The sequence below is a fragment of the Myodes glareolus genome, chromosome 12 (assembly GCF_982192425.1).
Source record: "Myodes glareolus chromosome 12, mMyoGla1.1, whole genome shotgun sequence".
In the NCBI taxonomy this organism is placed as follows: Eukaryota; Metazoa; Chordata; class Mammalia; order Rodentia; family Cricetidae; genus Myodes; species Myodes glareolus.
The window spans coordinates 39095259-39119498 of NC_142037.1; the positions used below are offsets into that span (position 1 = coordinate 39095259).

Genomic DNA, 24240 nt, shown 5'->3' on the forward strand with positions numbered 1-24240 from the left:
TCCTTTGCACTGCACCCCCTCAACTATAACAACCACTGATGTTCAGAAATGGGAAATGTGTATGTAAAGAAAACAGATATCACTAGATTCAGACAATGTGTGGTCACATTGACGTCTTCCACTTATTACGATGGCATGAATGTTCATGTATAGTAGAATATTCTAAGTCATTCTTTCCAACTGCTGAAAAATTAATTTCATGCAGAGACCACATTTTGTTGATCTATTTTTCAGTTGTTAGATACTTTATTTTTATTTTTTTGATCTTTTTTCCAGGCACACTGAGGCATATTTTTAAAAAAGAACTGAATATCTTTATGTCAGATAATGTTATATGTCAATACATGTTTATATTCTGAAATGTTATCTTACACTAATGGATATGAATCACTTTTACCGCACTTATTTTTAAAACCTTTTTATTACAGTTATTTATTTACATGTGTATGTGTGCACATATGCCATGACATTTGTGTGGAGGTCAGAGGAAGTTGATTCTTTCCCACACCTGTGTTCTGGGAAGCAAACTCAGGTTGTCAGCAAGTGCTTTTATCTACCAGGCAATTGTGATGGCCCAACATACATGTTTTGTTTTATGGAAAAAATATTTAACAAGTTTTAAAGTGTAATACATTACTATGAATTAGTTAGGTTTTATTTTATGGTGCGGGAGAATTGTCTGTATTCTGTCAATCATGTTTTAAATAAACGCTGATTGTCCAGGAAGTATAGGCGGGAAAACCAGACAGGAAGTAGAGGTGATGCAATGAGAACAGGAGAATTCTGGGAAGGAGGAAGTTGATTCCTCCCAGTCCTGTGTAGACCACCAAGGAAGCAGGATGTGACCTGTCAGCTGAAAAAGGTACCGAACCATATGGCTAAAACAGATCAGCATAATGAGTTAATATAAGTCATAAGAGCTAATAAGAAGCCTGAGCTAATGGGTCAATCAGCTTATAACTTATAGAAATCTCTGTGTGATTTTCTTTGGGGCTAAATAGCTGTGGGAACAGGGCAGAACAGAAAACCCCAAACTAACAGGACCTCATGTTACAATTTTGTTTTGTTATTTGTTTCTCTCTCTCTCTCTCTCTCTCTCTCTCTCTCTCTCTCTCTCTCTCTGTCAGCTTGATACTTTTTTTTGTCATTTGAGAGGAGGAACCTCAGATGAGAAAGTGTTTTTATTTTGACTGCCTATGGGCAAATCTTAGGACTGGTCCTTAAGCTTCTAGGGATTCTCCTGTCTTGAGTTTCCATCTCTCCATAGGATTATATACAAGTGTCACAGCTTCTGTCTTATCTGGGATCTGGGGATCCTAACTCAGGTCAGCATCACACTTGTAAGTCCTTTTAACAATGGTCATCTTCCTACCCTGGGTCCTAGCTTTTAATGTTTATATGGATACATGTGAGGGTGGGTATTGGTCATGAAACTAGGAAAGAAACCACAAGCGGGTGGGAAGAATAGCTACAGAGGACGGGAAGTAGAAAATAGGACACGCGAGGCATGTAGGTAAAGAAGAAGTCACAGTAAATCTTGATATGGGATACCTTACCATTTATTTGTGTCTTCATTAATCTCTCCTAGCAATGTTTTATATTCTTAAGTGTAAAGTCTTTCATCATTATAGTTTAAATTCATTTCTATTTTTGATGTCATCATAAGATTATTTCTGTGACAGTTGGTAGTTGGTACACAGAAACGCTACTGATTTTTCTATGTTGATTTTTTTCTGTTTGTTTTTGATCCTGAAACCTCACTAAATTCACTTATTAGATCTGCTGGGAGCTTGTGTTCTTTCTGTGTGTATTTGTGGTTTTTAGGACTTACAACATAAGGTTATGTTAGCGTTTTCTATCTAATAAAGAAACATAAATTTTGTTGAAGGTAGACATTGCAGTTAGCATTCAATTGCAGCTTTTTTAAAATTTTTTTTCAAAGTTTATTAAATTATAAAAGTTTCCATTTCTGCCCCTCCTCCCAACATCCTCCCACTCCCCCCACTCCCTCCCCTGCTTCCTCTCCATCCCAAAGAGCAGTCAGGGTTTCCTGCCCTGTGGGAAGTTCAAGTTCCTCCCCCCTCCCTCCAGGTCCAGGAAGGTGAGTATCCAAACACACTGGATCCCAAAAATCCAGTATATGCAGAGGAAACAAGTCCCAGTGTCATTGTCAATGGCTTTTCAGAAAGACTCCGGGCCAGCCACATTCAGAGAATCCGGCCACATTCAGAGAATCTGGTTGGATCACGTGCTCCTTCAGTCCCAGTCCAACTGGCCTTTGTGAACTCTCATTAGATCAGTCCCCTTGTATCAGTGGGTGATGGCACCCCTCGTGGTCCTGATTTCCTTTTTCATTTTCTTCCTCCTTCTGCTCCTCATTTGGACCTTGGGGGGCTCAGTCCGGTGCTCCAATGTGGGTCTCCGTCTGTATCGCCATCCATCGTGGGATGAAGGTTCCCTCTGGTCTTGCCTTCTTTGCTCACGTTCTCTTTCCTTCTGCTTCTCGTTTGGACCTAGGAAGTTAAGTCCAGTGTTCCAATGTGGGTCTCTGTGTGTATCGCCATCCATTGCCAGATGAAGGTTCTATGGTGAAATGCAAAATATTCATCAGTATGGTTATGGGCCAAGGCCAGTTCAGGCACCCTCTCCTCTGTCCAGAGAACAATCTGGGGATCTCTCCTTGGACCTGGGATCCCCTTTATAATCAAGTCTCTTGTAAACCCTAAAATGGCTCCCTTAGTTGAGATATATACTTCCCTGATCCCATATCCATCCTTCCTCCCTCCTCCCATCCCAGTCTCCTGATCTTTCCCCATTCCTCCCCTACTCCCTTCTCTCTAACCCTCTCCCCTTCCAACAACCCCCCCACACCCCTATGCACCCGAGGTTACCTGGCACTCTTGTCTATTTCCAATCTCCAGGCGGATAACTACATGATTTTCTTCAGGTTCACTTTCTTATTTAGCTTCTCTAGGATCACGAATAATAGGCTCAAAGACCTTTAATTATGGCGAGAATCCACTTGTGAGTGAATACATACCATATTCCTCTTTTTGGGTCTGGCTTACCTCACTCAGTAAAGCGTTTTCTATGTCCATCCATTTGCATGCAAAATTCAAGATGTCATTGTTTTTTATCGCTGAGTAAAACTCTAATGTATATATGTTCCACATCTTTTTTAACCATTCTTCTATTGAGGGGCACCTAGGTTGTTTCCAGGTTCTGGCTATTACAAATAGTGCTGCTATGAACATAGTTGAACAAACGTTTTTGTGGTATGATAGGGCTTCTCTTGGGTATATTCCCAAGAGTGGAATTGCTGGGTCTTGAGGGAGGTTGACTCCCAATTTCCTGAGAAACCGCCACACTGATTTCCACAGTGGCTGCACAAGTTTGCATTCCCACCAACAATGGATGAGAGTTCCCCTCTCTCCACATCCTCTCCAGCATAGGTTATCATTGGTGTTTTTGACTTTAGCTAATCTGACTGGTGTAAAATGGTATCTCATAGTTGTTTTGATTTGCATTTCCCTAATCGCTAAGGATGTTGAGCATGACCTTAAGTGTTTTTTGGCCATTCGAAGTTCTTCTGTTGAGAATTCTCTGTTCAGATCAGCACCCCATTTTTTTAATTGGGTTAATAAGAGTTTTAGTGTCTAGTTTCTTGAGTTCTTTGTATATTTTGGAGATCAGGCCTTTATCTGATGAGGGGTTATCTGATTTCTGTGATATTTCAGATTAAAAATGTATGGAAGGGAACCCTTTGCTTTTTGAGATAACTGATGCTGGTTGGCTGGAAGTGAAGAACCAACTGTAATTAATAAGAGGTCACTATCATTGAGGCAAGGTCTTCCAAATTGCATTTCCTTAGGGGGTAGCACACAGAGGCTGTGATGGAGGTGGGGTGGTGACGGCAGCGGTGGTGGTGGTGATGAGTGGTGGTGGCAGCAGCGGTGGTGGTGGTCCTGGGACGTGACTACATCTCTATCTGGCAACCAAACTTGATAATGTCTAAATGTCTCCCACGTGGTACTAGTTTTAGCAACATGAACACTGTAGGAGCAAAGGAGTCATTGAGAGAAGCTGGGGCTTGGCATGTGTGGCAGAGTCGAAGTCCCCAAAGAAGCCCTTGGAGAAGATGCAGCCTAGTTGTAATGGAAATTCCAGAGTGTTGGAGATGCCAGGATCTTGGGGTGACCACCAGCAACGATGACAGGTCCATGGAGTAGAGCTATCCTGAGCCTGTGTGGCAAGCTGTCTGTACTGCAGACGACAGATCCAGAGGAGGAACTACCCAAGCCCTGGGAAGCATAAATGATAATGGGTCCTAGACACTGGACAATGAGCCCTTTAACTCTGTTGGATTTTTGGTTTTGCTTTTATCTGATTGTCAACTGTGCCTTGCTTCTTCCCTCTTGGAAAAAAATTCACTTGTTTTTGATTTTATAGGAGTCCACGGTTAAGATATCAGATATTTTAAAGAAATATTGAATTTCTAAGTGGTGAATTTTTTTATAAGATTGTGAGACTTTAAAGGTTAAGTCATGTTTTATACTATGATAATGGCATGATATTTGGGGGATAAACAAGAAAGGACATGTTAAAAATGTTGTGGCTTAATAATGATGCATTGGGGCTGGAGAGATGGCTCAGCAGCTGAGAGTAGTGGCTTACCCAAAGGCCCCGGGTTCAATTCCCAGCACCTCCATGGCAGCTCACTGCTGTCTGTAATTCCAGTTCCAGGGCATGTGACACCCTCACACAGACATACACGCAGACAGAACACCAATGGACATAAAAAATAGTGATGCATGTTGTGTCAAGTTGACAAAGGGTTGTCTCAGTGACTGTTCTATTGCTGTGGAGAGGCACCACGACCAAGCAACTTATAGAAGAAAGTATTTAATTGGGGGCTTACGGTTTCAGAGGGTGAATCCATCTTCATCATGGTGGGGAGCAGATAGGGAGGGAGGGAGGGATGGAGAGAGGAGAGAGAGAGAGAGAGAGAGAGAGAGAGAGAGAGAGAGAGAGAGGGAGAGAGAGAGAGAGTCTGGTGTGGGCCTTTGAAGTTTAAAGACCAACCCCAGCAACAGACCTCCTCCAACAAGACCATACCTCCTAATTCTTCCAAAAAGTTCATCATCTGTGGACTGAGCATGCAAATATACGAGCCTATGGGGGTTACCCAAACCATTACAGGAGCCAATTGTGCTGTTTGTGCTGTTGTTTTATCAGTTTGACACAAAGTATAGTCACCTGGGAAGAGGGAACTTTAACGGTGCGATTGTCCCTATCAGACCAGGTTGTTCTGTGTGCTTCTCTGAGTGTGTTCTTGATTCATGATTGGCATGGGAGGGCCCAGGCCACTGTGGGAGCCACCCCTAGGCAGGTAATCCTAGGTTGTGTAAGAAAGCAAGTTAAGAAAGCCAGGGGAAGGGAGCCAAGGGGTAAGCAGCATTCCTCCACACTTCCGACTCTGACTGCCCTAAACAATTCGCTGTGATCAGGATTTGGAATTCACGTAAGCCCTTTCCTGTCAGGTAACTTTTGGGCACAGTGTTTATCACAGAAAGAGCAGCCTAGGCCAGGGGTACACTGTGTCAGGTAAGCTACCAGACCTGCCAAGCTTCCTGTGCCTTTTTTCACAGATGAGAAGACAAAGAGGATGGAACATAAACCTGACCACCACCTCAGGCTACTTGGCCAAGAACTTCAGTTTGTGTAGCTTTCTGGAGAAAGGGAAGGAATCTGTGCTCGCTGACAGCCTTCTTGCTGCTGGATGACCCCCATATAATAATTATCAGACAGCCGCCGGCCAGAGGAGCCTTGGGAGTCTAAGGCGCCTGCTTGCCTTCTGTCTCTTCAACACGTCCAGATTAGAAACCCGCCTACCTCTGCTCTCTGAGGTGTTGTGCCCTCTGATTGGGAGGTCTGTGGAACACGTCTGATTGAGGGTTGCATTAACCTAAGTAATAACAGGCATTTGGGGCAACTGGAAAGGCTGTGACTGGAATGGCCCAGGTGAAAAGTCTGTTTATTTAAAAATAAAAGTGAAAATCAATTTATCCAGTGAGCAGACGAAGAGGCCCTTGCAGAGGCTCTGGCACAACCCTTTATTGACTGTTCACAACAGAAGTATCAATTGTGTGTCAGCCGGTAGACATTCCACTCAAGGGGATGGGAGCAAATTTTGTATCAGGGAGCTCCCTCCAGGCCTCAGTTTGTTGGTGGCATTACTTCTTCTGGTGACTTTAGACTCTTCAGCATCCAGGGTGTGCAGGAGCATCTATGGGGAATGTGCATGAGGAGAAATGAGATCATGTTTTCAGGCAGCACAGTTATGGTCCGCTGAGACCAGTGAGTGTTGGTGAGGATTTTGGGGAAATGAGAAGTCTCCTGTTGGTGTGAAGGCTAAGTAAAATAGGTGTTGTGCACAGCAGTGAGGAGGTACCCCCCAAAGTAAAAATGGAATTACCTTGTCATTGAGCAGTTTTACTTCTGGGCATGCACCCACAATAATCCAGAGCAGAATCTCAGAGCGATGTTTGCACACCCAGGTTTACTGCAGAAGTATTTGCAGCAGTTGGGGGACAGGCACTACCCAAAATGACACCTGCACACCGTCAAATGTCACCGAGCCTTTCAGAAGAAGGAAACCTTGGCATTTGTTTCAACTTGGGTAAATCATGAAAGGACCGACACTCTGTAATTCCACGCACATAACACATCTCGTTGTGCCGGGTAGCTGTTTGGTTGGTTGGTTGGGTTTTCTACTTCATACAAGCTAGCATTATCTAAGAGGATGAAACAGAATTGAGGAAGCGGTTCCCTAAGACAGGCCTGTGGGCAAGCTTGTGGGGATGACTGGTGGTAGATGTGGTGTGGCCCAGCTCACTGTGGGTGGTGCTACTCCTGGGCTGGCGGTCCTGGGTGCTATAAGAACCCATACCGAGCAAGCCATGGGAGCAAGCCATTAAGCAGCACTCCTCCATTGGATTTGCCTTTGTTTTTGCCCTGACTTTCCTCAGTGATAAAGTGTTACCTGGAAGCATAAGATAAAATAAACCCAGATTGCTTTGGGTCACAGTGTTTTATCACAGCAATAGAAACCCTAGCTTAGACATTAATGTAGTTTAAATCATAGAAACAGAAAATAGGAATGTGGCTGCCAAGGACTGGCGAGAAGGAAGAGGGAGAATTAGTGCTTAACAGAAGTCATAGTTTCCCAAGAGGAGAGGATTCTAGAGTGTTCTTACACAACAACATGAATATACTCAAAACTTCTGAACTAGAAACTTAAAAATGGCAAAGATGACAAATTCAGCGCTCTGCATTTATAACCACAATTTCATAATCAGCTAAGTAAGTCTTGTAGCTCGCTCAGTGAAGTACCTGCCATGCAATTGTAAGGACCTGAATTTGATCACCCAAACCTATGTAAAAAAGAAAAGTCCTAAAAATCCTGGTGAGGCGCCCTCTTGTCCGGCAGAGCTGGCAAGGTGGATACAGGAAGATCCCTGGGGCTCACTGGCCCCACCTCATCTATTTGTCAAGTTCGGGGCCAATGTCTTAAAATATAGGATGAATGGCAGCTGAGGGCTGACACCCAAGGTTGTCACCAGTGTACGTACACACACACACACACACACACACACACACACGGTTAAAAAACTTCCTCAAAGTTTCTTTGTAGACATAAATTTTTTGGCAACGGAATCAGCCACTTGGATTTTTCTCTAGGTGTAGCTTTTAGCTTTTGTACATTTGAATTTTCTTATACCAAGATTTGCTTGTAATTTGGGTGTTAGGGACTCAAGGGGTCAGTTCTAGCATCTCTGGGGCTGCTCATCTTGGGTCATCACTCTCTTCCTTCCCCAAGGGCCAAAATCTCATGGAACTGGGACTCTGGAAACACAAGAGTATTCTCTCGACTGGCTCTGGAGGTCATGGAATTGATAGAACTAAGGATGGAGGGACCAGGTGTTGTGGCCTTAATGTGATATAATTGTATAATTGTACCAGAACAGGGCTCCTTAAACCCATGGGATTTCCTGACAGGACCTCACTGGAACTCACATCAGTTTATGTTAGCTGCATGACTTTGGCAGGGTTGGGGGTGGGGATGGGTTTGGTTGCCAGAGGAACCAATCAGGTGATTCGAAGGTTTAAATTTTCAGCAAACTTCCCCCTCTGGGGAAGCAGGAAAGACTTGGATTTAGTTAAATGATAAAAAGGCCAATGATTTAATTAAATTTGCCTACATAATGAAACTCCACAAATTCCTGTAGACAACAGGATTCAGATACTGGTGAAGATGTTAGGAGGTGGGTGAGTCCAGAGAAGGCCTGAAGCTTTACAACATCATCCTTCAATGCCTCACCCTTTATCACTACCATTTGGCTATTCCAAATTAGTGTGCTTCATAATAAAGCTGTGATCCTAAGTAGGGCACTTTTCTGAGTTCTGAGAGACAACTATTGAACCCGTGGAGCAGGACAAGGGAACCCTTGCACAGCTAACCAGTTACAAGTATGGGTAGCCATGGTCTGGGATTGGTACCTGAAGGAAAGGTCATCTTGCAGGGCTGAGCCCCTAACTTCTGGAACCTGATACTAAGTCCATGTACCTAGTATTGGAGAGGAACAGAACTGAAGACTCCCTCAGTAGTACCAAACCTCCCCAGGTCTGGACAGTTAATGTTTCTCCTTTCCTAAGTAATATGGTTGAAGTAGATGCCATCTTTGGATGGAGGTGGAGAGTTTCAAGCCAGCCTGGCAGTGAGGTGTGCATGGCAGAGAGGCTGACCAAACAAAGGCTGGTGTTAGGGCTACTGCGTGTCACACTGACCCGGGCTAGACAGTAGCAGTGATTCTTCCTTCCCGCAGAAGCCCCGTTCCCACCTGAGATGCTCAGAGGGAAGCCATGAGCTCAGAAAAGCACCGTATTGTTCTGTGATGTCACCTCTGGAATGTTCCGAGTGTTTTGGCGACCAGTTTATGCACAGGACCTATACCTGGCACCTCACGTTGGTATGGATTTTTACTTGACATAGAAATAATAGTCTAAAACCAGGAAGAGCTGAAGTGATCTCTGCTTCAAAGACTTGCAGGAGGGTTTTTATATCTGTTAATCCCTGTCTTGATTTTCGTTCAGTGATCAGTAAGACTTCTGGACAGGTACCATCTACACATACCATTAGGCTGAGATTTTTTATAAGGTATATAATTGAAGGGTATAAATGTGTAGAGAGTAGTTATGGATTTCAGGTGAGCCACTGAGACCCTGAGGATGGGTTGGGAAGGAGAAATCTAATTTTTTTTCTTTTTCTCAGCACTCCAGGCCAAATTTTACAAGAAAGAGAGATACCCGATCGGAAAGCTTAGAAATTTCAATCAATGTGATTCTACCTCAGGTAGGGACAACCACGGAAGGATATAACTTAACCAATTTTAGCTAGCATAACCCTGTTTCCAAACCTTACAGGATGAACAGAGAAGTCAGATGCTCAAATTCTTGTCATATTGGTTTTTTTTTCCTGTCTATGTGTCTAGGAAGATGCATGGGCTCTCTGGACCTTGGGATTCTCTGGCCTTGAATGAGGGGACTGGGTTGGATGGTCAGGTTCTCCATCATCAAGGTTTGATGATACCATGAGAAAATTCTAACCTTACCGAAGGAGCACCTCCATTGCATGGTGGCATATAACCACTCTGGATGTTTGTGGAGAACTAGAGTTGACCTTAAAAAATCCAGATGCTTGAGAATGAACTCAGGAGTTGAAACCCCAGCGTGTGGCCCCTTTGCAGCCCTCAAGAGAATTCAGTACTGCTATAGCTCGAAGATGGTTTACTGGGGAGGGACATTAACTTGTTTCTTTTGAGGCCAGTGAATGGCTAAAACCCTGACAGCTTGTGGTTCCCAGGTCTCCTGCACACAGCAGCTGCCTTGGGGGGACCCCTTTTAGTTAACTGTTCCTTCTGCTGCTATGTCACAAAGGGGTGGCCTTGCTTTCTCCAGAGTCACCCAAGAGCTCATTGGAAGATCAGGGTCATGCAGCCAGTGGAGGTGAAATGTAGGAGGGAGGGACCCAAGGCACAGGTAATTTACCTAAGAGTTTGGTCTAGGGAGGTACGTACAGAAGAGGAAGGATCTCGAGCTGGTGTTTTGTATTGGTGTGATTGTAGCAGAGTCAGCAAATGTGGTCAGGAGGAGGCAAAACTACAGGACAAGGGGACAACCTAGGTATTTGTTTTCCTTACAGCATTGTGGTGAGCAACCACTGTTAGTTATGTCTTTTTCAGCTCGTGAAAGCTAAGCCAGAACATTAGGTAACTATGCCCTGGCCATCTTATAGGAGGACAAGGAACCAGGCTGGATCTGATCCCTAGTAGACAAAATGAGTGTGGACATGGTCCCTTGGGCACATAGGGGCAGACAGGAGATACCGGCCTAGATGTGGGAGTGGGAAAGGGGTTGGGGATAACGTTTGAAAGTAGTTGTATGGCTGTTCACACTGTTGTGACCGAAGACCCGGCAAGAAGCAAGTTAAGGGAGGAAGTCTTCATTTTGGTTCTTGGTTCAGGAGATAAGACCATTGGGAAGCGGAAGCTGCGGGGGTGGGGCCACGGCCTCACATGTTGGAAGATCAACCTGTTTTATTCAGTCCAGGATCCTAGATCATGAACACCAACCATCTTCAGTATGGTCCTCCCCTCTGTCAGTTCTCACCATAAAGTCCCCACCCTTTCCTTACTGTCACGTGATAAAAAGATTAGAAAGATCCATCTACCCCGGCACAACTGTCTGTCCCTAGCTCCCAACACCAGCTTAGCGGTCAAGGAGAAAAGGTGGATTGAGAAGTCTTGGGTTTGTTCTGGTCCCCTCAGACCTACTTCCTGTGCTGTGGGACCTTGGGTCTTGGATCTTGGGTGACAGAGGGATATGAATGACAGAGGGATATGGGATAGGGCTTGGAGATTTTTTCATGGCCGGATGTGGCCTTGAGTATGCCAGCCAGGCTTAGTCAGTGGTCACCTAAAGGTCACTTAAGCAATCAGCTGGTGTTGAAAAGCAGGAAGAGGAGATTTCTTCAATGCGGCAACTCTGGAAGGAGTAACGAGGAGGTCTAGTGATCCTCCGAGTCCATCTTGGACAGGAAGTTTGGGTTTAACTAGAGTCACAGAGGTTTGTGTAGCTAAGCAGCCCTGGTCTGGACATGGTCCAGCCCAGCATCACTGTGTCATCCCAAGTCTCTTCTGCAGGGTGGTCTGAAAAATTATCATGACTCTGTGAAATCTCTTTCTGAGAGATAGTCTTCCTCTCTGGCTGGCACCAGCCTTCAGTCTTTATCGTCTCCAAACCTAAGACTACTAGAGAAATTTCTTGGGGTCCATTGTTTCAATCATCTGATATCTAGAAGGATGGACGGTATCTCTTTAGAATATCTTCATTCCTGCCAGGATGGTCACAGGTACAAGCCAGGCAACCTGCCAGGATACCCTAGACTGGTGGTCTTGGGTAGGGAGGTAGGCATGGATTACTCAATGATGTTAACTGGTCCTACCTGTAGGGTTGTAAGAGAAGCCTGTACATCCCCAGATGAGATGCTGGGTGTGGGGGGAGCGGGATTGCTATGAGAAATAAGGTGAGGAAGGATACTGAGAGAGTGTTGATGGTGTCATGTCTGGCCACAGGGCCACACAAGTACAAAGCAGAGATTTCACAGCTCTGGGAAATGGGAGGCTTAGTCACAAGGACAGAGCTGAGATGGAAGCCAGGTCAGTGTCATGCCTGTGACTGATACTTAGTGGGGCCAGGTGATGTCTTAGCTCTAATTCTTTCTTGCTTCTGGAAGTCTGCATCCTCTCCTCTCACCAGAACTGTTACCGCTAACCCCCAGGCTGCCTGTATGTTTCTGCCCCAGGTAGCTTTGTCCTGAGTTGAGTTCATTCCCTTTGGAAGGGAATTATGACAGTGCCTCTGGCTCCCACCTCCCAACCCTATTGGGTGGCTGGAATTCTCAATCACACTGCAAAGTCTGTGATTCACTAGTTATCGCCTTTAGGTCTTTTCAGGTCTTATTGATTTCACGTTTTTCTTCCTCACACTGAACACGAGCATTTTCACATCTATTTTCTTCTAGCACATTAGCTTAGAAAGCCATAGTGTTATTTTCTGTCCAAGCAACTGATCCCCTTCTACACACAGACTCACTCTTTCAGGCATTCAAACCTCCCAGTGAGCTCTCTATGCATCTCATTAAGTCATTCAGTGCTAGAGCGTCAATGAAAGACCAGTGTTAGGTCATCAAGGAGAGTTCTACATCTGGATCAGAATACATCTGGATCAGAATGCGCTCTGGCACTACTTCCCAGTGCCCACTCGGTTTCCCTTTGTCTTTTTTCTCCTTCCTCTTTGGCTCACAGCAAGACCTGCTGAAATAGCTTCAGAGCAAGATTGTACGAGAGTCTGTCAATTAGCATCTTCTTTATTCTGGCATCTTCTTTATTCTCTTTGCTATTAGCATTAACAGTCTATCAAAACCAATCACTTTTACCTTGTGAATTATCTTTTCATCTGTTAGCAGTTATTAAAGCAAACATTGTATTTAGCTATTTAGCATATCATCAGAGAGGTGAGAGGTTTATTTTATCTATTTATTTATTTTTTTATGACAGTGGGACTCAGCCGTGAAAGTTAGCACTGTGGTTTTTCATTCTAGAACCCTGGTCCCCTTCAGGTTCACGTGCATTAAAAGCACTTCAACTGGCTGAGCGTGCCCTACACGTTAACCCTCAACAGTGTTGGTAAAGCAGCCGCTTTAAAGGCTTGTTCAACTGGCTTGGGTTTTCTTGGGCAGGTGGGCATCTCGCCTGGGCGGTAGCAGCTACATCTTTCATGGAAGGGAGGAGAAACTTCAGTGTTGCTAGAACAAAGTGCCCAAGGCCAGACAGCTCACACAGAATAAAGAGCAAGACGTGACACTATCCTAGCTGCTGGCCACCTTCTGGCAAGGACCTTCCGTTGTGTCCCAGCATGGTGGAGGGCATCACTTGGTGAGATACAGCAAGCCACAGAGAACTCACTTTGTGGAAGATGTTCCTACAACAGCCCATTGACCCATGAGTAGGTTCATCCATTCCCTCATGACCCAGTCCACCTTGCAAAAGTCTCACATCTCAAACACCATTAGCACGCACCTTTGGGATTAAGTTCCAGCCTGTGAAATATAAAGGACACATTCAGACCACAGCAGTGCATGTCAGCTAAGCCTGGCTGCTCGCTGTCCAGACCTGTTCCCAAACTCTTTAGGGGGAAGGTCGGCAACCCCAGTAACTCCATCTAAGAAGATTTCTCCTTGAGAGTTGTGGCCCACCATGGTCTGGATCTTTTCACATCAATTAACCCAAGCAAGAGAATCCCTCAAAAAGAAAAGAAAAGAAAAGAAAAAGAAAACCCCTTATAGGTATTTCACAGGACATCCCAATCCAGATCATTCCTCACTGAGATCCTTTCCCTCCAGGTGATTGTAGGTTGTGCCACATTGATGATTAAAACCACCCATCATGGATGCTATGTTCAGGAGGCAAGCCACTAAAAGGGGGGTGGATTTCAGAATATTTGAATATTTAGATGGAGACAAAACGGAGGGAGGTTCTCAGGGATGGAGCCCATGCAGAAACATTAAATCCATATCTATATCTGTATGTCATCTACAAATCATAATAATTTTGGGCACTTGTTTTAGTGCACCTGTGTCTCTGCAGGAAGGCAGGTATGGAATTTTCTCTGGTGGCATCACATGGATGCTCAGGAAGCTTCAGAGTTTGGAGCACTTTGGAACTGAGATTCTTCAGGTTAGGGATATGCGAGCTGGAAAAATATTTTATTTGTCAGTGTGGTGAGAATTAGGTGAATTGTGTAGGCCAAATGCAATCAGATAACCAGCTGGGCAGCCTGTGGATGCCTGCAATTCCCTGCTCTGAGGGATCTGACACCCTCTTCGAGGAGGTGTGGTTATCCCAAGTTAAAATTTTAGAAACGGAAAGTCACACAACTTGCCCAAATTCTTAAAACTGATAAGTAGAAAGGACAGGGGTTTTGACAAAGGTTGATTCTAAAATCCATGCCTTTAGTTTCTACCATATGATTGGACCTTATTAGCTGTGGATTTTCATTTTCAGAGACAGTGTCTTTCTCTAACTCCAGTAGTCCTAACTATGCAGACCAGGATGGCCTCAAAGTTCTCTGGTTATGTTTCTACCTGCACCAACTCCACTTAACCGGGGAAGTTAGCCCAGTATTTCCCCTAGGAGTCATGGTTCAGTATCCATCTATTAGTTTAAGAAGAAAGGTAACCCGACTAACATAGGCTGGCTATAGTTTCCTATGAGGATCCCGGAGGTCAGGTGAGGGGCCTCTAGGCCTCGTATTCCACCAGCAGGTCCTTTATCAGTTCCTCCATTAACTCTTTCCCGCTCTCTCCCACAGAGGGGCACCACCGAACCCTTCCTGAGGCTCCACAACTTGTACAGCACCCCTCGATGCTCCCGGCAGGCAGCCTTGCCCCGGATGAGCCGCAGGGTAGTCAGCCAGCATTCCTACCCACTCAACCGCTTCTCTTCTGTGCCTTTTGACCCCATGGAGCGCCCCACCTCCCAGGCGGACCTGGAACTGGACTACAACCCTCCCCGAGTGCAGCTCAGCGACGAGATGTTTGTCTTCCAGGACGGGCAGTGGGTGAATGAGACCTGCCACCTACAGTCCCCATACTTCTCCCCCTCCTCTTCCTTCCACCACAAACTGCACCACAAGAGGCTGGCCAAGGAGTACGTGCTGCAAAAGGAGAACAAGTCGCTACGGGATGAGAACAGGGCCCTGAGGGACGAGAACAAGGCCCTCCGCAAGGAGAACAAGATACTGCAGGTCTTTTGGGAGGAGCACGAGGTCACTTTGGGCCAAGAGGAGAGTCAGTCCTCAGCACCACTGCTGCACAAGGACGCAGCCTCCCAGGAAGCGGTGAAGAAAGAGAACGCCAGCTTGCCTGCCCAGCACAGCAAGGAGAACACCCTGCAGCTCATTCGAGAGGAGAACCGGGCCCTCCAGCAGTTGCTGGAACAGAGGCAGGCCTACTGGGCCCAGGCAGAAGACAATGCCACTTCTGCCGAGGAGAGCAAGCCCATCTCCTCACCCAAAGAGGAGCCCCATAACCCTGGGCTTCTGCCAGATCAGAGCCCAGGCCTCTCGGCTGCGTTTAAGGAACCCAAAGGGCCCCCTGCAACACAGGAGGACTCTAAGACACCGCGTGCTTTGAGGGAGATGGTTAACAACTTATCATCTGGGGAGGAGGATGGCAAGGTCGCCCCCAACCTAGGCAACAGCACCCAGTCTCTGCAGCTGCTGAGGGAGATGAACCAGGCCCTGCAGGCCCTGAGGGAGGAGAACCGGCTGCTGCAGGAGGAGAACCGAGCTCTGCACGTCCTGCGTGAGGAGCACCGTGTCTTCCCGGAGGAGAACAAGGCCCTGTGGGAGAACAACAAGTTGAAACTGCAGCAGTGGCTGGTCATCGACACAGTGACTGAGGTCACAGCCCGGATGGAGATGCTTATTGAAGAGCTGTATGCCTCCATGCCAGCCAAGAACAACGAAGACCCTTAGAAGCCCAGCAGGGTCTGAGGCCGTGGCAGTGGACACTGAGATCAGTCAAGCACAGCACAGGAGGCCAGAGAGACCCCTCAACCTTCTTTGTCTCCTCACCTTCAGCGACCCCCAGAGCATGCCTGTGGAACAGCAAAGAAAGGGTCATCCTACACCCAGAGACTCAATAAAGGCAGCAACTGGGGCCAACCATCCCCAGCGTGGAGTTTTGGCTTCTTCTCGTCCTCCACCCTCCTTACTCTTTTAACTTCCTACTTCCTCTTCTGCCTCCTGTCCCCCCCCCCCCCCGTTTCTCCTCCTTCCTCATCAACCTCCTTATTATTCAATCCCGCTTTCTCTTTCAACTCCTGCACGTTTTCTCCTTTCTACAGACTTATCTGGGTATGGTGCTACATTTCTGTATTTTTAGGGCTCGGGAGGCTGAGGCAGGAGGATTGTGAACTTAAGGACTTACCTAGGCTACCACAGGAAAAAAGCAAGGGGCTGAGGTGAGGCACACTTTAGTCTTTAGAGAAAAATTGAGCTTAAAGGCAGAGTTCCTGTAGACCTTTGCCCACACTCATAAACGTCCCCTAGCAAAATTTATAAAAATTGATGAATCTACATGGAGTCATTGTTAGCCTGCAAAGTCCATAGTTGTTTTTTTTTTTTTTTTTTTGGATTATCTGGCTAAGTTCCTTAGACACTGAGCCAAGAACTATAACCCACCCCTCTCCTGGAAGCTTTGGCATGTTGTGACCCTCGGCACTCTAAGGACCCTGTGTGGTGGGCACTTTCATCTCTAACAGACGTGGAAACAGGAATTCCTAGACACTCACCGATAGGCAAGTCGAGTGGGGCCTTCTACTGCAGAGCAGGTCAGGCTCCTTCTGTGAGACTCACTGCCAGGTTCCTAGTCTCCAAAAGGTGGTTTTGGTGCCTGTTTTCTAGATTTGAGAACTTGACAAGTACTACTCCCCACAGCAGCATCAGAAATCCCGGAGGAGGGGGGACCATAGGAGAGGTTTTCCTCTCACTGGTCAGGGACATGTTTGCTCTGCACACAGTGGGGACAGTGAAGGATGGATGGGAGGCAGCCAGTCATTGTTCTTCTCTCGCCGCCAGAATCTGAACATGGGAACTGCTTGTTGATGAGTCTCTGGGCTTTAGTCGTTTTTCCTCCTCTGTTTGTTAAATTAATTCATCACTCAGGGTATCATAAAATAGCACATCTGTTTAAGTGAGTGTAATAACATAGCCCCAGTGTGTGTGTGTGTGTGTGTGTGTGTGTGTGTGTGTATTGGGAAGAGGTTACTTTTGTCTTTTGATGAAACCAAATTGAACCTGTTACCCACACAACAGGAAGACAAAAGGCATGCTCTCTTAAGCATTGTGTCCCCAGTATCTAACTTGGACTAATCTATATACAGCAGTTGAATATTGTCTCATGAACTGAGACTGCTCAGAGAACTTAATACTATTTAGCCATGTCAACTTTCTCTGTTGGGCAGAATTTTAAATGGATGAAAAACACGCCAAACAAGCCATAAGATGCCATCTTTATGGCATAGGGGAGATTTATTTGAGAACATTGCTTCATTGTACAGCACAGTGCAATCTGTCAGATTGTCTAGCGGAATCTAACTCCTGGTGGAACAGTGTGAGAGCTCACTGTTCATTCTTTTTAAAAATATTCTTACTTTTTTTATTTTATGTACGTTGGTGTTTTGCCTGCATGTATGTCTATGTGAGGGTGTCAGATCTTAGAGTTACAGACAGTTGTGAGCTGCCGTACGGCTACTGGGAAATGAACCAAGGTCTTCTGGAAGAACAGTCAGTGTTCTTAACCACTGAGCCATCTCTCCAGCCCCTTTCTGTTCAATCTAATAGGAAGTTTTTCTTGAGGCATCCCAATTGTAGGTCTGCCTCTAGTCCAGCTCTGGGCCCTCATTGAATACTGAAGCTTTCTCTTTGCAAGGTTGGTCTTGGAGCTGAGCCTCAAAGCTTTGCATTTGGAGAGTTGAACATCCCACCTTTCCTGTTCTTTTTTTTTCAAAGTTTATTAAATTATAAAAATTTACATTTCCGCCCCTCCTCCCAACACCCTCCCACTCCCCCTACTCCCTCTCCTCCTCCCTCTCCATCCCTAAGAGCAGTCAGGTTTTCCTGCCCTGTGGGAAGTTCAAGTTCCTCCCCCCTCCCTCCAGGTCCAGGAAGGTGAGTATCCAAACACACTGGATCCCAAAAATCCAGTATATGCAGAGGAAACAAGTCCCAGTGTCATTGTCAATGGCTTTTCAGAAAGACTCCGGGCCAGCCACATTCAGAGAATCCGGCCACATTCAGAGAATCTGGTTGGATCACGTGCTCCTTCAGTCCCAGTCCAACTGGCCTTGGTGAACTCTCATTAGATCAGTCCCCTTGTATCAGTGGGTGATGGCACCCCTCGTGGTCCTGATTTCCTTTTTCATTTTCTTCGTCCTTCTGCTCCTCATTTGGACCTTGGGGGGGCTCAGTCCGGTGCTCCAATGTGGGTCTCCGTCTGTATCGCCATCCATCGTGGGATGAAGGTTCCCTCTGGTCTTGCCTTCTTTGCTCATGTTCTCTTTCCTTCTGCTTCTTATTTGGACCTAGGGAGTTAAGTCTAGTGTTCCAATATGGGTCTCTGTCTCTATCTCCATCCATCGCCAGATGAAGGTTCTATGGTGAAATGCAAAATATTCATCAGTATGGTTATGGGCCAAGGCCATTTCAGGCACCCTCTCCTCTGTCCAGAGAACAATCTGGGGATCTCTCCTTGGACCTGGGATCCCCTTTATAATCAAGTCTCTTGTAAACCCTAAAATGACTCCCTTAGTTGAGATATATTCTTCCCTGCTCCCATATCCATCCTTCCTCCCTCCCCCCATCCCAGTCCCCCGAGCTTTCCCCATTCCTCCCCTACTCCCTTCTCTCTAACCCTCTCCCCTTCCAACAACCCTCCCACCCCCCCATGCACCCGAGGTTACCTGGGACTCTTGTCTATTTCTAATCTCCAGGAGGATAGCTACATGATTTTCTTCAGGTTCACCTTCTTATTTAGCTTCTCTAGGATCACGAATAATAGGCTCAAAGACCTTTAATTATGGCTAGAATCCACTGATGAGTGAATACATACCATATTCCTCTTTTTGGGTCTGGCTTACCTCACTCAGTAAAGCGTTTTCTATGTCCATCCATTTGCATGCGAAATTCAAGATGTCATTGTTTTTTATCGCTGAGTAAAACTCTAATGTATATATGTTCCACACCTTTTTTAACCATTCTTCTATTGAGGGGCACCTAGGTTGTTTCCAGGTTCTGGCTATTACAAATAGTGCTGCTATGAACATAGTTGAACAAATGCTTTTGTGGTATGATAGGGCTTCTCTTGGGTATATTCCCAAGAGTGGAATTGCTGGGTCTTGAGGGAGGTTGACTCCCAGTTTCCTGAGAAACCGCCACACTGATTTCCACAGTGGCTGCACAAGTTTGCATTCCCACCAACAATGGATGAGAGTTCCCCTCTCTCCACATCCTCTCCAGCATAGGCTATCATTGGTGTTTTTGACTTTAGCTAATCTGACCGGTGTAAAATGGTATCTCATAGTTGTTTTGATTTGCATTTCCCTGATCGCTAAGGATGTTGACACCTTAAGTGTCTTTTGGCCATTCGAAGTTCTTCTGTTGAGAATTCTCTGTTCAGATCAGCACCCCATTTTTTAATTGGGTTAATTAGAGTTTTAGTGTCTAGTTTCTTGAGTTCTTTGTATATTTTGGAGATCAGGCCTTTATCTGATGAGGGGTTGGTGAAGATCTTCTCCCAGTCAGAAGGTAGCCTTTTTGTCTTAGTGACAGTGTCCTTTGCTTTACAGAAGCCTCTCAGTTTCAGGAGGTCCCATTTATTCATTGATTCTCTTATTGTCTGTGCTATTGGGGTTCTACTTAGAAAGTGGCCTCCTGTGCCTATATCTTGTAGACTATTTCCCACTTTCTCTTCTATCTGGTTCAAAGTGGTCAGATTAATGGTGAGGTCTTTAATCCATTTGGACTTGATTTTTGTGCATGGTGATAGATATGGATCTACTTTCATTCTTCTACAGGTTGACATCCAGTTATGCCAGCACCATTTGTTAAAGATGCTTTCCTTCTTCCATTGCATACCTTTAGTCCCCTTGTCGAAAATCAAGTGTTCATAGGTTTGTGGGTTAATATCTGGGTCTTCTATTCGATTCCATAGGTCGACTTCTCTGTTCTTATGCCAGTACCAAGCTGTTTTCAATACTGTAGCTGTGTAATAGAGTTTGAAGTCAGGGATGGTTATACCTCCAGAAGTTCCTTTATTATATAAGATTGTTTTGGCTATCCTGGGTTTTTTGTTTTTCCATATAAACTTGATTATTGTTCTCTCAAGGTCTGTGAAGAAGTTTGATGGGATTTTGATGGGGATTGCATTGAATCTATAGATTGCTCTTGGTAGAATTGCCATTTTTACTATGTTGATCCTCCCAATCCAAGAGCAAGGGAGATCTTTCCATTTTCTGTTATCCTCCTCTATTTCTTTCTTCAAAGACTTAAAGTTCTTGTCAAATAGGTCTTTCACTTCCTTGGTCAGAGTTATCCCAAGATATCTTATGCTATTTGTGGCTATCGTGAAAGGTGAAGTTTCTCTGATTTCCCTCCCTGCTTCTTTATCCTTTGTGTATAGGAGGGCAACTGATTTTTTGGAGTTGATCGTGTATCCTGCCACATTACTAAAGGTGTTTATCAGCTGTAGGAGTTCTTTGGTAGGGTTTTTGGGGTCGCTCATGTATAATATCATATCGTCTGCAAATAACGAAAGTTTAACTTCTTCCTTTCCAACTCGAATCCCCTTGATCCCCATATTTTGTCTTATTGCTATTGCTAGAACTTCTAGCACTATATTGAACAGGTATGGGGAGAGTGGACAGCCTTGTCTTGTTCCTGATTTCAATGGAATGGCTTTGAGTTTCTCTCCGTTCAGATGTTAGCTGTTGGCTTGCTGTAAATAGCTTTTATTATATTTAGGTCTGATCCTTGTATCCCCAATCTCTTCAACACCTTTATCATTAAGGGATGTTGGATTTTGTCAAATGCTTTTTCAGCATCTAATGAGATGATCATATGGTTTTTTTCTTTCAGTTTATTTATATGATGGATTACATTGATAGATTTGCATATGTTGAACCAGCCCTGCATCTCTGGAATGAAGCCTACTTGACCATAATGGATAATTTTTCTTATGTGTTCTTGGAATCGGTTTGTAGGCTTTTGTTGAGAATTTTTACGTCAATGTTCATGAGTGAGATTGGCCTGTAATTCTCTTTCTTGGTTGTGTCTTTATGTGGTTTTGGTATCAGGGTAACTGTAACTTCATAAAAAGAGTTTGGCAATAACTCTTCTGTTTCTATATTGTGAAATACTTTAAGGAGTATAGGTATCAGCTCTTCTTGGAAGTTCTGGTAGAATTCTGCATTGAAACCATATGGCCCTGGGCTCTTTTTGGTCGGGAGGTTTTTTATAACAGCTTCTAATTCTTCGCGACTAACAGGTCTATTTCGATTGTTCACCTGGTCTTGATTTAACTTTGGTAAATGGTATTTATCTAAAAACCAATCCATTTCCTGTACATTTTCCAACTTTGTGGCATATAAACTTTCGTAGTAAGATCTAATGATTCTCTGAATTTCCTCTGTGTCTGTTGTTATGTCTCCCTTTTCATTTCTGATCTTATTAATTTGAGTGCTCTCTCTCTGCCTTTTGATTAGTTTGGCTAGGGGTTTCTCAATCTTGTTGATTTTCTCCAAGAACCAACTTTTTGTTTCATTGATTTTTTGGATTGTTTTCTGTGTTTCTATTTTGTTGATTTCAGCCCTCAGTTTGATTATTTCCAGTCTTCTACTCCTCCTGGGAGAATCTGCTTCTCTTTTTTCTAGAGCTTTCATGTGTGCTGTTAAGTCTCCAATATGTGCTTTCTCTGTTTTCTTTAATTGGGCACTTAGTGCTATGAACTTTCCTCTTAGAACTGCTTTCATTGTGTCCCATAGGTTTGAGTATGTTGTGTCTTATTTTCATTAAATTCAAGGAAGACTTTAATTTCTTTCTTTATTTCTTCCTTGACCCAGGGATGATTCAGTAGTTGACTGTTCAACTTCCACGTGTTTGTAGGCTTTCTGGTGTTCATAATGTTATTGAATTCTAACTTTATTCCATGGTGATCTAACAAGACACAGGTGGTTACTAATATTTTTTTGTATCTGTGGAAGTTTGCTTTGTTACCAAGTATGTGGTCAATTTTTGTGAAGTTTCCATGAGCTGCAGAGAAGAAGGTATATTCTTTCCTATTTGGGTGGAATGTCCTATAGATATCTGTTAAGTCCATTTGATTCATTACCTCTAGTAATTCTCTTATTTCTCTGTTGAGTTTCTGTTTGATTGACCTTCCATTGGTGAGAGAGGTGTGTTGAAGTCTCCTACTATTAGTGTGTGTGGTTTGATGACTGCCTTGAGTTCTAAAAGTTTTTCTTTTACATAAGTGAGTGCTTTTATATTAGGGGCATAGATATTCAGGATTGATATTTCCTCCTGATGAATTGTTCCTGTTATGAGTATGAAATGTCCATCTCCATCTCTTCTGATTGATTTTAGTTTGAAGTCAATTTTGTTAGATGTTAGAATGGCCACACCCACTTGTTTCTTAGGTCCGTTTGCTTGGAAAACCTTTTCCCAACCCTTTACTCTGAGTAGGTGTCTATCTTTGTGTTTGAGGTGTGTTTCTTGTAAACAGCAGAATGTTGGATCCTGTTTTTGTATCCAATCTCTAAGTCTGTCCCTTTTTATAGGTGAGTTGAGTCCATTAATATTAAGTGATATTGTTTTTAAGTGATAATCAGTTGTTGTTGATTCCGGTTATTATTATTTTTTGTGTGTGTGTAGTAGAGTTTGTGTGTTTCTCTTCTTTGAGTTGTGGTTGTGAAGGGTTGCTAGATGTCTGGGTTATTGTAGGTAGTGATGGCAATGTTGGATTTCTTGGGTTGCGATTTTCCTTCTATTACTTTTTGTAAGGCTGGATTTGTGGCTATGAATTTTTAAATTTATTTTTATCCTGGAATATTTTGTTTTCTCCGTTGATAGTGAATGATAGCTTGGCTGGGTATAGTAGTCTGTGTTTGCATCCGTGGTCTCTCAGTTTCTGCAGTACCTCTATCCAGGACCTTCTGGCTTTCATGGTTTCCATAGAGAAGTCCGGTGTAAACCTGATAGGTTTACCTTTATAAGTTACTTGCCCGTTTCCTTTGCAGCTCTTAATATTCTTTCTTTAATCTGTATGTTTTGTGTTTTGATTATTATATGGCAAGGGGATGTTATTTTTTTGATCCAGTCTATTCGGTGTTCTGTATGCTTCTTGAACCTTCATAGGAATATTGCTCTTTAGATTGGGAAAGTTTTCTTCTATAATTTTGTTGAATATATTTTCTGGTCCTTTGATCTGCAGTTCTTCTCCTTCTTCAATCCCTATTATTCTTAGATTTGGTTTTTTTTATTGTGTCCCACAATTCCTGAATGTTTTGTGATGAGAATTTGTTGGATTTGCTGTTTTCTTTGGTCAGAGTGTTTACTTTCTCTATGGTGTCCTCAGAGTCTGAGATTCTTTCTTCTATCTCTTGTATTCTGTTGGTTATGCTTGTTTCTGAAGTCTCTGTTCATTTACCTAGATTTTCCATTTCCAGCTGGCCCTCGGTTTGTGATTTCTTCATTGACTCCATTTCAGTTTTCAAATCTTGAACTGTTTCCATTACCTGTTTGGTTGTTTTTTCTTGGTTTCCCAGAATTTTATTTATGGATTTACTCATTTCTTCAAACTTTTTAGTATATTTCTCTTCCATTTCTTTACTCATTTCCTCAATCTTTTTGTTATACTTATCTTCCATTTCTTTACGGCAGATTTTCACCTCCTGTTTAAGTTCCTTTATTATTTTCATAAAGATCCACGTAGAGTCGATTTCTTCTATTTCTTCTGGAGTAGGGTGTTCAATTCTTCTCATTTCATGCTCCCTGGATTCTGGAGATGTCATGTTGCTCTTCAGGTTGTTGGAGGAATTCTTGCATTGGCACCTGCCCATCTCCTCCTCTCTGGATGAAACTCCTCAGCACTTTCTGGATAGAACTCCTCAACACTTTCTGGATAGGACTCCTCCACACTCTCTGGATAGAGCTCCTCAGCACTCTCTGGATAGAGCTCCTCAGCACTGCAGCTGGGATAGCTGGTCTTCCCAGGGCCCAGGAGACAAGAGTGCAGCAGCAGTGGGGGCAGGGAGGGGTCCGGTGAAACAGGGAAGACCCTGCTGCAGAAGCTGAGGGGGGAGGGGCTATGCTCTCTTCCCGTGCTGGCTGCCCAGGCTAGCACCCACTCACCTCTCTGGGTTGAACTCCTCAGCACTGCTACTCAATTGCAGCTTTTTACAGTGATGCACACTGTCATTTCTCTTGGGTGAAGGCCTAGGGGGCAGAACTGCTGGTTCATACGGCAACTACGTATTGTTTTCCAAGGCAACTGGTCCATTT

General features: G+C 44.3%; 1 protein-coding gene and 2 long non-coding RNA genes across 3 annotated transcripts in view; 1 reads left to right on the forward strand and 2 right to left on the reverse strand.

Annotated features, from left to right (window-relative positions):
• LOC125392364 (uncharacterized) overlaps positions 1 to 24240 on the reverse strand; it is a 186773-nt gene that overhangs the window by 136042 nt on the left and 26491 nt on the right. The window lies entirely within an intron of this gene.
• On the reverse strand, positions 6079 to 8166 carry LOC148120249 (uncharacterized). The gene is made up of 3 exons (XR_015734643.1): positions 6896 to 8166; positions 6476 to 6794; positions 6079 to 6286 (listed from the first exon to the last, which is right to left on the reverse strand). It is a non-coding gene; the product is annotated as an uncharacterized LOC148120249 (long non-coding RNA).
• Positions 8872 to 15851, forward strand: LOC148120250 (protein chibby homolog 2-like). The gene is made up of 3 exons (XM_087912221.1): positions 8872 to 9029; positions 9332 to 9412; positions 14491 to 15851. The coding sequence occupies exons 1-3, from the start codon at positions 8955 to 8957 to the stop codon at positions 15655 to 15657; spliced, it is 1323 nt and encodes a 440-aa protein (XP_087768347.1). The 5' UTR covers positions 8872 to 8954; the 3' UTR covers positions 15658 to 15851.